The 13,196-nt window shown below is 31.9% G+C and overlaps 1 protein-coding gene and 1 pseudogene across 1 annotated transcript; both read left to right on the top strand.

Moving 5' to 3' along the window:
* Positions 1–2,624: 2,624 nt before the first annotated feature.
* Positions 2,625–6,482, top strand: LOC107917003 (translocon-associated protein subunit alpha-like; annotated as a pseudogene).
* A 3,200-nt stretch (positions 6,483–9,682) lies between these two features.
* Positions 9,683–11,830, top strand: LOC107916702 (extensin-1). The gene is made up of 2 exons (XM_016846051.2): positions 9,683–10,058; positions 10,210–11,830. The coding sequence occupies exons 1-2, from the start codon at positions 9,893–9,895 to the stop codon at positions 11,598–11,600; spliced, it is 1,557 nt and encodes a 518-aa protein (XP_016701540.2). The 5' UTR covers positions 9,683–9,892; the 3' UTR covers positions 11,601–11,830.
* The last annotated feature ends 1,366 nt before the right edge of the window (positions 11,831–13,196 follow it).

A 13,196-nucleotide genomic window follows, 5' to 3' on the forward strand; every position in this document is an offset into this window, starting at 1 on the left:
CAGCCCATATTTATCATCAATTTACACTATTTTCCTTGAATTTTATAAGTCACTGTGCCTTAAAATCATCAAAAATTTTCTAACAAAATATATTTATTTAACATCCAAGCTTAACAATCTATCATAAAACTTTAAAATATATATCAAATTCATCTATGGCATAGCTAGATTAAACTAATACATATATCAATTTTACAAATTGACTTCGGATTAACTAGATTAAGCTAACACGAACTCAAAAACATAAAATTTACTAGGTGAAAATTAAATTTACATGCAAATAACCATGCTTGGCCGAAGCTTATGAAGCCAACAATGGAGTTTTCCATTTTCCTATTCGGTGATGAAGATAGAAAATGAAGAAGACACATGCTTTATTTTCTTTTGTTTTAGATCTATTTATTAAATTATTATATTAACCTTAAAGTAAACAACTAAAATTCCATATTTGAAACCCTTGAACCGTCCACTATGGTCTAAAAAGGTAAATTCCATATAAATCCTTTAATTCATGCTTTTATATTCATTTAATACAAATAAAGTTATAGCAATTAAGTTTTACGTATTTTACACTTCAGTCCTTTTCAATTAATTAATTATCTAAACATTAAATTTTCTTAACCAAACTTAGTATGACCCTAATAACACCCTATAAATATTTAATAAATTATTTTCGAGCTTGGTTTATAGAAAGGAGGTCCCAAAACCTCATTTTCTAAAGCCACTTTACTTTAAGGACTTACCACTTGAACCTAATTATTCATTCAAATAAAATAAATTATCAAATCAAGATTTATTATAAATATTAAATAGTAATATTTACGGACTCACTCGTGGGATTTGTGGCCCCGAAATCACTATTTCTGACACCATAAAAAAGCGGGTTGTTACATGCACAATTGTTGTTGCATCGAATGCTACATTATTATTGATTAATGAATAGCTTGAAGCATCTGCACTTGATGAATTTGCGTTTTGTGACTAAATCTTTTACTAGGTTTGTTGTCCTCAATGTTGAACATTTTGCCTAGTGATGTTATAGCTCTTGGGGAAACAATTGCTTTCATTATAGGTACACATGTTTTGTAGTTCATATATGATTGTTATGAATACTTCCAAGTATGTATATAGAGGATTGTCGACAGGAGATCGCACCACAAGTGATTAGTGCCTTAAGATCCATGAAAAGCTGATAGAGAAAGTCGGTTTCGGATGCATACTTCGTTTCCTTGTAGACATTGTGAATATGGTTTGACTCTAATCACCCTTTCTTCCTTTTGAAAAGAAAATTATTAAAGAAATGTTCAGCATTTCCTCTTCATTGTTCCACATGTATGTGAACCACAAATTTTGTCTATCACTGAATGATTAGAGGTAGAACTATGATTTATCATAAATTAATAATACAAATATATGACTTTTTAGATGGGGTCATTGCAAGTGTTTAATTATCAAATCATATTACTAGTGAATCAATGGTTTTTCTCTATTTACTACATTTTTCCCTTTAGTATATAAATCTTGTTACTTATTGATTGCAGTGAAATTGTAAGAACAATGAGATTAATTTATCAAGCTAGGAAAGAAAAAAGAGTGGAGATGATCTAGTCCATAAATTAAGGGTCTAGTTATAAGCATAGGTTAATTATTATAGAAAATTCTTTTACATTTAATACAATTTTTATCAAATTCTAAAAAAAATGCATTAAAAACACCTTGTTCTTTAAATGTCATATTAACATGATCAATAAGTAGGCAGGGGTTAATATTTTCGATTAAATTAATTGTTATTTGTATAACTGAAATTAGTTGTCATTATTGAAACTAAGTGCATTATTGAGGACTTAGTTCTTAATGTATAGTTATTAGCGGATTGAATGCATTTGAAGTCGTTTTCACCATTATCGGTTTCTCCTCCATGTTGTTGTGCTTTGCCTATTGGAAACTTCTACCAAACAACTATTACTTTGTCTGTACTTTGAGCTCAAAGGAGTACTTATGAGATATAGCTCTTTCAATGTTGGTAATCTATAGAGGTCTTATTTACTTTTCACCTCGATTGAATACAAAAAAAAAAGTCAATGTCAAACTGTTGTTACTCTTTTTTCTATTTTTCTACTTTGGTGCTTGGAGGAGTACCCTCTTTACAAAAAAATATTGTTTGAAACTCATATATAAGTGTAAGTTTTTATTATCTTGTTTTAAATTTATATTTAATGTAGATTTTTTATTTTTTTATTGAGTCATAAATAAGTCAGTCAATTCAGATATTGCAGATCAATTTACTTCCATATAAGCAAAAAATTGAGTCATTAAAAATTATTATTGTTGATGATGTAATATTTAGACGATATAATGATAGGATAGACTGCAATAAACAGTTTTTACTTCTCTTTTTTTTTTAACGACTTAAAAGTTAACATAATATTAGTTATTAAATTTTAAGTAATACAAAAAGGAATATAAATTTTTGCTGTTTTTAGAATTTCCTCTAGTGGGCAGTGTTATTTAAAGCAGCGATTGAGAAAATGGCAGACTTGATCTGTGTTCAGCTCTCTGTTATTTGGGTCTGATATAATTTATTGGCGTTGGAAACGTCAGCCAGCCACCCTTCATTGGTACATCCTTCTTGCAGACCATCATTTCTTTCTTTTTATTACCATCATTTTCTTTAACCAAATATGAAACTCTCGAAGATGGCTATGGAATGTTTCAGGGTTTTCTTCTTTGTTCTACTCTTCGCTGCCTCTCCTCTTCTCCAAGGTCTGTAAATTACTATTTCAGATCTAAATCTATTATCCTCTTTGATTAAACATTAAATAGCTATTTCTGCTTACCTATCGCCGACTCTGGATCTTACTTTTGGATTTTCCTCTTGCATTCTTACGTCCCATTGTTTTGATCTGAATTGATTTTCTTTATTTTGATTCATGATTCGGTAAGTGTGATTTTGGCGTGATTTCTTTGTTTTCTAAATCTTGGTTGCATTGCATGCCCTTGACATTTCATTTTCATTTGATTTCTTTTTCAGAAAACAGACAAGCTTGGCCATCGTTTTTCTACCTTTTCTACCGATACTTAAGTGGTTATTTAGCTTTCTTTTTTGCTCTAAGAAAAGGCAACGAAAAGCGTTCTTGTCAAGCACTTCTCGTTTTTGGCTAAAATGCTTGTCAACTACTTTGATGCTCTTTTCTGTAACATTCTTGAAGTAGTATTTCCAGAGTTGAATTTGTTTGTTGCATTTTTTTTGTTTACCTTTTGTTGATCATAAATTAATAAATAGATAAATAAATTGTCAATATTGTTTTAAATTATGTTGTGACTTGAATTTTTTCTTGTGTGATAGTTGCTAGGTGTCAATCAGAAGCAGACGTAGATGTTGCTGAAGCTGTTGAAGGAGGTGAGCTTGGGATTGTTGGCGAGGATGTTCAGGATTTTGGTGATGGGAATTTTGGCCCAGCGCCGGGAGTTGAAACTGTATGCATTTTCCCCAAAAATAGTGCGAAATGTAAGAACATTTCGATGTATGATTTTGTGAGTGATGTGCATTTTTATTTGATTGGAAATGGTTAACCTCTTCCCCCCCCCCCCTTCTCTCTTGGCAGTGGTTGTGGCTGGAGAAGAGACTGAACTTTTAGTTGGGATGGAAAATGTTGGTAATTAGTTTGTCTTCACAACATTACTGGCTCTTTTTACAATGCAATTTGATGTTATGTGTTGAAATAAGTTAATTTATCTGTCCTTCTTCAGTTCATTTGCTAGATTTCAATGCTTACCAGTTTTGCATTAGCCATGCCAGTCCTCTCTTATGCTTAGGGGTCACCTTTAAATAGCATTGCAATCCAAGCAAGTGTTCATCTCCCTTTCGATCATCGAATGCTTGTACAAAATCTTACAGCGCAGGTAATCATAGGTTTTCATAATATTGTTCTGGTAATATTTTTAAAACTCATGCTTTGGTATCTAGTGCAGTTTTCATTTTGATTGATTTCTGTTCTTAATTTCTGTCATTTCCTAATTTAAAAACTTTACATTATTGAATATCTTGCCTTTTAGTTTTTTTTAAGTTAATGCATTCATTGTTTTTTTTTTTTCTTCTAGATCATTATTTGCTGCTTATCCTATTTTGTTGTCTACTTGGTTAAAAGGTGTTGACTAAATCTATGGTATCTTTATTGAATGTCTTAAATATCCATTATCAAACATGTGGCTAGTGATGAGTTTTATGTGCTGTGACTGATTCTTTGTGTTCCTCTTGCTACTGCTTACCTACTTAATGAGCTTTAACAGTGATAGTGCAGTTCATTATTTTTGCCCAATAATATGAAGATGGATGTTGAACTTGCATTTAGATTGGTTTAAGAAACATTGGCAGAGTGTGTTACCAATGTAGATTTTGCTGTGTCTTTAACTTTCAGGCTAGACCCTACACTGATTTTGTGATTATACTGAGTATATCAATACAGTATATAGATATCATACTCTAATTGCTCACTGTGCAATTGTAATGTTTTGCTGCTGGTTCTGACATTTGGCTTTTTGTTTTCTTTTGTGCTTTACCTTAAAGCCTAAACCCTATAAAATGCTTCTTGCTTTATTTGAAAAGGATCTTAAGCTTCTTCATTGCTAAAACATTATGGCCTATGTTGTTGGATTGAAACCGCCTTGTGACTTTTGCATGTAAATTTTGTAACTGAAAGTGTGTTGTTTTAATACAGACCTTCAACAAAGCATCTGTGTCCCCTTCAGTGCAAGCTACTTTCCCTTACATGTTTGCTGTTAGCAGGTACTTACAGGTAAATAAAAACTCGGGGAGTTCTATGCTGTAGAACTTTATATAAATACCTTTTTGTGAGGACAGTGTTGCAGTTAAGCTTACATGTCTAAAACATTGATGCAGCCCGGAACTTTTGATCTTGTGGGTACGATTGTCTATGAAATTCACCAGAAACCATACCAAAATACATTCTACAATGGTACCGTTGAAGTTGTTGAGGCTGGTGGTTTCCTAAGTGTTGAGTCTGTTTTTCTTGTTACCCTTGGGATTGCACTTCTTGTTCTCCTCGCCTTATGGCTTCATGGTCAACTTCAGCTTACTACAAAGGTATTGTAATTGTGCCACCTTCTTCAGTTGTATTAATTTACTCTAGTAACTATGTACTAAAATAAAGTATGCATGAGACAGGATTAACATTTTCTCCAAACTATTTGTTATAATACCTAATCAAACAGGGCCTTTTGCTGAATGAAAATATTGATGGATATCTCGTAGAAAAGAGCACACCCACCATGTATACATGGGGTCAAATCTACATTGTCCTAGCATGATTGACCTATTTCAAATTGTCCAGAAAGCTATTGTGCTGTGAATGTTAAGTATTTGTAAATTTTTTTGTTTTTGCACTTGCAAGATTACTTTATTATTGCATGCATACTTGTAAGGAGAGAGAGACAGAAGGAAAAGTGCTTGCATCTATTTTTTCATGTTTCTTGTATTTCTTATTTTTAATTTTTTGCGGAGTGAACCTAATATGTTTGCCTTTATTGTTTGTTTTTGCTAGAAAACTAAGAATGCTCCAAAGGTGGAAGTCGGAACTGGGACTACTGATGCCTCATTGGATGAATGGCTTCAGGTTATGCATCGTCATTTACTTCCCATAATTTTCTAGTGCAGTTATTGTTCTCTTTTTTCTTTTCGGTCTGTTCACCCTCTACTACTCGTATTATGGACCTCTGTCTTAAATAAGTTAAATAACAATCTTAGTAGGGTTTAGCTGAAAATTTCCTGATTTGGATGTCTTAATTTTCAGGGAACTGCTTACACTCAGTCAGCTTCCAAATCAAAGAAAAAGAAGTAGATGGGGCAGTGTTTCTGAAGTTAGGCTATTGCAACACATGCTAGGCATTTGGAAAATTTCAAAGTGAAGGCACAAGTAGTTTGAGAATTAGGCCAGGAAAAGGCATACCTTGCTGTTGTAGCATGTGAAATTAAGCCTTTTTGAAGCAAAAAGGTAAGAAGCAGAAGGTTCAATTTTATTTGAGGAAAATTTCCGGATAACATTATATTTTCTTGCCCCCAACCCACCAACATTTGCTTCTTGTTTTCTAGGTTGTGGTAGATAAAAATTCTTGCTCATGGATTCCGGGTTTTGCTTGATTGGTCTATACAATTTCTCTCTCAAAAGATTCCAAAGTCTAATGGTTGTTGGTCGATGTTTCTTGGACGGGAACGATAGTCAAACCGTTAAGATCATCAGTTTTTGGTTTGATTTGTTCGTTCAGTTCAAAGTAAACAAATTTATTACAAATTTTAAAAAAATATAAAATCTAGTTTAATAGCTTTGTACTAATTCGTGGGTCAATTTTTTGTTAGATCAGTCCAAATAACATTGTTGTTTGTAGTATCATCCTTTATTTTTAAACATGATGGAGCATAAAGGTTGGGACTTTAAATTTTGTTGAAGACTAATCGTATTTTTAATGATGAATGATCTCGTCGTATTATTCTTACAATTTTGTTTACAAAAAATGTTATTTTTAATTTACTCGAATAATATTTTTAATAAAATTTTAAATATAGATATTTAAAAAAGATGTGAGGAATAATATCAACTTGCGGATATGCTAAAATCATCCATCGTCGCAAAATCTTGTTTTAGGCTTAAAATGAAAGTCGTCCAAGATGGGTCCAACTTCGACCACTAATTTAAAGTACCCAAGTGTATGACTATATAAAATTCAATTGTAGGTGATGAGATATTACCTAAATTTGGGGCATTAAAACCCTCCACATCTTTGAATGTGACTTCTAAAACATTGCTTCAATAAATTTACAATTTTGCTTTGTTATCATTTGTGGTTTGTGAATTTATATCATTCACAATTCATCTCACCAAACATTAGGGTGCATAATAAATCATAATAGTCCCTAATTTGCTCAAATTCAGTAGTCTTTTGACCCCACGTTTATTATGCGACTTGTACCTATATTTTCAACATTAATTCTTTTCAAGATTTTATCAACAGCTTTATGCTTTTTTTATAAAAAGAAAAATTAATTTCTTTGATGTGATCATGTTTGTTGATTTAAGTATACTATTATCTTACAAACAGTCCTTTTATCAGATAAAGACCTATAATTATCTGAAAAATAACTATCGAAATTCATGATCAAAAAACAAATGTCGAAATCTATTATCTTTTCAAGGCATCATTAAGTACTAGTTTTAACTCGTGTGTTGCACGTGAAGAATATAATAGTATATGTTTTAAATAATATCAATGCAATAAAAATACTATTATTAACAATATTTTGTGAAATAAAGTAATTTATATAATTTATAAATTCATGAATCAATTCATATTAAAATAATTCTATTTTTATTTAATTTAAAATTTTATATATTATTAAAAAATTATATAATAAAGATAATAATATAAGCAAATATAATTTAACTAATGTTTATGATTTCATAATGTATTAGGCAATTAAAATAGGTAATGTGAATAATAATGAGTAAATTTTGCTTAATTATTAAATATATAATAAATAACTAAAAATACAATCGGTGTAAAAAAAAACATAATAATTTTTTTAACCTTCCAACTTTACAAAGAAAGTCATTTTAACCTTTCATTTAATATTGTCTTTTTTAGCTTTTAAACTTGCATTTTTTTATCAAATCATCTTAAAATAGATGAAAAAGTTAATGTTTTTTCACTTTGCTGACATGGCATACATATTGATTACTACGTGGATGACACATCAACATTTTATTAATTTTTTAAAATTTTAAAAATTCAAAAAATATTTTTAAAAATAAAAAATCATTAAAATTATTTTAAAATTTTTAAAAAATTAATTAAATACTAACATGTCATCCACATGTATGCAAAAACAACAAAATTAACAAACATATTTAAATGGAAGACTAAAATTACTATTTTATTTTATAAAATTGGAGAACCAAAAATTTCATTATACCTAAAAAAAATTCTTTTCGTCAACTAAATATAAATTTTATTAATGAAAAACGAAGTAGACTGAAAGAGATCCTTGGTTTGAGGGGACTTTAACCTCTTATTCAATAATTCTTTATTGAATATAATGCCCTAATCTAATAGCTTATAATCCACAACACGAAACCGGATAACAAAGCACTCTTTAACACTAATATAGAAACTAATGCAAATCAACATAAAAGCTCAACCACCAACCAATCAACATTTTTAAGTAATCCAAATAAAATAAATAACTATATTCAGTAACAGACTCAGAAATTTTTTGGAGGGGTTGGGATTAAATTGTATATTTTTATAATAGTGAAAATGTAATTTTATCATTTTATAGTATATATCTTTATAATTTTTATTATTTTTTAGAGGGTAAAATATAATTTTACTGTTGCCAATTTAAAGTTATATAAATTATAAAGAGTTTAAATGGAAAATTATCCATTTTAGGAGGTCAAGGCCATATATCACGAACTTGGTTAAATGTAAAGATTAGTGCACCAAAAAAACAATAATATCCCTTTCATTAATAAATTTATAAACTTCCTTTATAAATAAATTCATTTAACTTGGACTCAATTGTATAACCTTCACAATATTCTTTTCTTTCCCTATCCTATCGAACAACAATTAAAATCTCTAATATTTATCACCCGAATGAATCTCATTTGATAGTTAGTCGTGCTTAATAATATTTAAATTCGTGATAAATATATTTAAATAAAATCTAAATTAATTTTTTATTATAATTAATAATGAGCATGTATAACAATTATCTAAATAAGTACTACTTTAAGATGTAATTATAATTTAAAAATTACCAAGTATATATGTTGTGCAGTATTTACAATTTTAAAATAGTTGCTTCATGGATTTTATTAATTAGTGCATTAATAAATCAACCACAAAGCTCAGCTTATTTGTGATTTGCACATGAGAATTATTCAAAAGCTATCATATCTAAATTAACATGCCAGTTTTGGCAAAGCTAGTAAAATCTCATTGATGGCAAAAAGTAAGGGTAAATTCGAAATTTTCTTCAATTTAGCTGGTAGCCTATTTAAGTCTCTTGCTTCATCATCACTTCTCTCAACGACACATGCAATGGTAGCTATGGTCCCAAGTTTAGGTCATTAATAAATAAATAAAATATCTTACAAATTTTAGTCTATGCTTTATGCTCCATAAGCTGAAATTTTGAATTTATTTAAGTTTATAATATTATTAGGAAAAATAATCACAATCGTCTAATATGAATCATAAAAGTGGATATAAAAAAAATTGACAGTAATGAAAAAGCAATTCAACATATAGGACAATTGAAGTCATTAGTTGGTTGATTCACGTGAAGATGTCAACTTTGTATACAAAACTATGCAAGGATGTGAGAAAGTTGAGACTTATAAGATTTAATTTAATATTTGTAAGGACTGATTTGATAGTTGTATGCTGCTTTGTAATGAACATTTTTGTAATTCAACCAAAAATCATGTATAAGCAAAGCAAAGATTATATTTATGAAAGTGAGTAAGTAGGTTTAAACAGACAGCCTGTTTGTAGTTGAGAACTCATTGAATGAAAGATAATGTCATTTGCACGATGAAGCTGGCGTGGCACACATTTCTTTTTCAAACCATATAACAGCAAAAGGGGAGGGGGTCCCCAATTCATGTGAGGCTTTAAGTGAGGTGTCGGTGAGGCTTTGCATTTGATTCCCTTTAAGATCATTATATAATAAAGCCTCTGTATATGCAATCTGATCATCATCACTCAAAGATTATTTTGTTATGTGCTTGGCAGCTGCAAATAAGCTGATATTATTTTGATTTGGGTTCCTAAATCGTTGGGAGGAGGGACTGTAAAAAAGCATAGGTTCCCCATGCAGATCCTCCCGTTTCGAGGAGGCGCACTTGTGTGCTTCATTGCTTCCTTGTTATTTGTTGCCAGTTTTTGCAATGCCGATGCTAAAACAGTCGAGGTTGTCGGGGCTGGTGAGTGTGCAGATTGTGCAGAGAATAACTTGGAGATTAGCCAGGCTTTCTCAGGTACGTACTTTGATCACCTACTCATGCATGCATGCATATATTGAGCTCGAGTAGGACTACGGGACAGCATTATTTTTGTATTATGTAGGGTTACTTTAACACTGATGATATCCATAATATTATTGTTATTAATTTGTGTTTCTTTTTACAGGGCTACGAGTAAACATAGACTGCATGCCCGAAAATGGGAAGAACTTCAAAACACGAGGATCAGGGGAGCTTGATAAACAAGGCAATTTTAAAGTATCCGTTCCAGAGGATTTGGTTGAAAATGGGGAACTGAAGGAAGAATGCTATGCACAGCTTCACAGTGTATCGGCAGCACCTTGTCCCGCCCATGATGGCTTGGAGTCGACCAAGTTAGTGTTGAAGTCCAGTAGTGATGGGAAACACGAGTTTGGGTTAAAAGGAAAGCTCAGATTCTCACCTCTAACCTGTGCTTCTGCCTTCTTTTGGCCTCACTTTAAGTTTCCTCCCATGCCTAAGTGGAACCATCCCCCTTTGCCCAAGTTTCCACTTCCCCCATTCAAAGGCTTCCACCACCATTATCCAATAATCCCTCCTATCTACAAGAAACCTCTTCCGCCACCGTCCCCGGTGTACAAGCCCCCTCCAGTTCCCGTAAACCCACCTGTTCCAATCTATAAACCTCCACCAGTTCCAGTCTATAAACCTCCTCCAGTTCCAGTAAAACCACTTCCTCCACCTGTTCCGATCTACAAACCTCCACCAGTTGAAAAACCACATCCTCCACCTGTTCCAATCTACAAACCTCCACCAGTTGAAAAACCACATCCTCCACCTGTTCCAATCTACAAACCTCCACCAGTTGAAAAACCACATCCTCCACCTGTTCCAGTTTATAAACCTCCACCAGTTGAAAAACCACATCCTCCACCTGTTCCAGTCTATAAACCTCCACCAGTTCCAGTATATAAGAAACCATGTCCTCCACCAGTTCCAGTCTATAAATCTCCTCCGGTTCCAGTATACAAGAAACCGCATCCTCCTCCAGTTCCAGTCTATAAGAAACCACATCCACCTCCAGTTCCAGTATACAAGAAACCATGTCCTCCCCCAGTTCCAGTCTATAAATCTCCTCCAGTTCCGGAACCACATCCTCCGCCAGTTCCAGTCCATAAGCCTCCTCCAGTTCCGGTATACAAGAAACGAGTCCCTCCTCCGGTTCCAATCTACAAGCCCCCTCCAGTTCCTGTATACAACAAACCACTACCTCCCCGGGTTCCAGTGTATACGAAGCCACTTCCACCACCTGTTCCAACCTACAATCCAAAACCCCTCCCTCCCATTCCTTACAAGCCACTCCCTCCACTTCCCAAGATCCCTCCATTCCCTAAGAAGCCATGCCCTCCCCTTCCTAAGCTACCTCCTCTTCCCAAGATTCCTCCCAAGTATTTCCACCACCACCCTCCTCTTCCTAAGCTGCCTCCTCTCCCTAAGATTCCTCCCAAGTATTTCCACCACCACCCCAAGTTCGGAAAATGGCCTCCTTTGCCACCCTTTGCTCCCCATCATCCTTAAGCTATCTTGCATTGTTTTACGCATTTAATGAAGGTGGTTAGTGTGAACAAGTTCCCCAGCAGTACCTCATGCAATAAATGTAGCAACAAAAGAAGAAGAAGAAAATTGTTAAAATTAAGAGAGGAATTGTTAATTTATTATTTATATGTTTTGTTAATTACTTTATGATATGAATGTGTGAATTTCTAATTTTCTGTTGCAATAAATACCAGTACATTAACTTTTCTTTTCTTTTTCATGCTCACCACCTTATTTTGGCTTTCCGTGATGCGATGCTAACCTAATTCACCAGTATTATGTATCATATAATTAATGCCCCAACAAACCAATAAATAGTGTGGTCTTTTTTTATCTGTAATCTCACTGAAAAAAAAATCTGCAGTCGTACTTGCCGCTATTCATCACTATCACAGCACACCCATCATCTTTCTCATCTCACCATAATTTTTCATGTCTTTCTCTTCTTCTATATTCATATCCTATCTTTTTCTATGCACTTGAGATTCCCATTCAAAACACCAATAACCCATCTATTCCAAAAAAAATTTGAAAAAATTTGATTTATCAGAATAACCTGAAATAATAATTTTATACTATCATTTCTCCTATTTTAAAATTGCCTAATACTATAATACATGAAGTCTATCATCAAACTTAAACATTGTTTAACGTATTTATTTTTTTTAAATCAATTATATTTTTTTTTACATGAATAAAATATTATGTAAGATACCCAAAGTAGGTGTCCCATTAGGTAATCCATAAATTCATGCCATGAGCTTTTGGCCCATGTTCTGACGGTAGCAGCACTGGGATAGACGATTATTCCTTTTTAATACCACTGGAAAACCTAAAAGAATATATAATAGACAATTCTTCACATAAATTTTAGAATAAACTATCAACATATTCATTTTTATTTGTCTCAAATTACATTTTAGTTACTTATATTTAAAATGTTATATATTAGTCACTTACGTTATCATGTTGTAACATTTTAGTCACTGAACCGTCAATTATCGTTAAAGGTGTAACGGTAAGCTGACATGACACGTTAAATCATCATTTCATATGAAAATTTTAGGTTAAATTCTACAATTGATCCTTATATTTTTTTTATTTTAAGCTATTTAATTTTTTTTATGTTCTTTTAACTTTTAAGCAATTTAATTTTTTTCTTTTATGTTCTTTTAACTTTTTTTTTCTTTTTTTTTCATTCTCTTCTACTTCTCCCTCCGTTTTTCTCCCTTTTTCATTTCTTTTAACGTAATTTTCCTATATTTTCCGTTTATTAAAACTAGCCCACAAGCTTGCCTCATTCGAAAAAAATTAAATTGTTCAAAAAAAATAAAAGTATAGGGACTAGTTTTAACAAAAAAGGCAAACATGGAAAAACTACGTTAAAGGAAATGGAGAAGGGAGAAAAACAGAGGGAGAAGCATAAGAAAATGAAAAATAAAGAAAAAAAAGGACAGTTAAAACAACATAAAAGAAAAAAATAAATTGCTTAAAACAAAAAAAATATGGGGACCAATTGTATAAATTAACCTAAAATTTTTGTTTGATATGATGATTTAATGTACTATGTCAGCTTAC

The sequence above is a fragment of the Gossypium hirsutum genome, chromosome A01 (assembly GCF_007990345.1).
Source record: "Gossypium hirsutum isolate 1008001.06 chromosome A01, Gossypium_hirsutum_v2.1, whole genome shotgun sequence".
Taxonomy (NCBI): domain Eukaryota; kingdom Viridiplantae; phylum Streptophyta; class Magnoliopsida; order Malvales; family Malvaceae; genus Gossypium; species Gossypium hirsutum.

What these genes read in the sequence shown, in the direction of transcription:
- LOC107916702 (XM_016846051.2), top strand. Translation starts at nt 9,893, where the DNA reads ATGCAGATCCTCCCGTTTCGAGGAGGCGCACTTGTGTGCTTCATTGCT. An exon ending in GATTAGCCAGGCTTTCTCAG is followed by an intron (nt 10,059 to 10,209) that starts GTACGTACTTTG and finishes TTCTTTTTACAG; the next exon opens with GGCTACGAGTAAACATAGAC.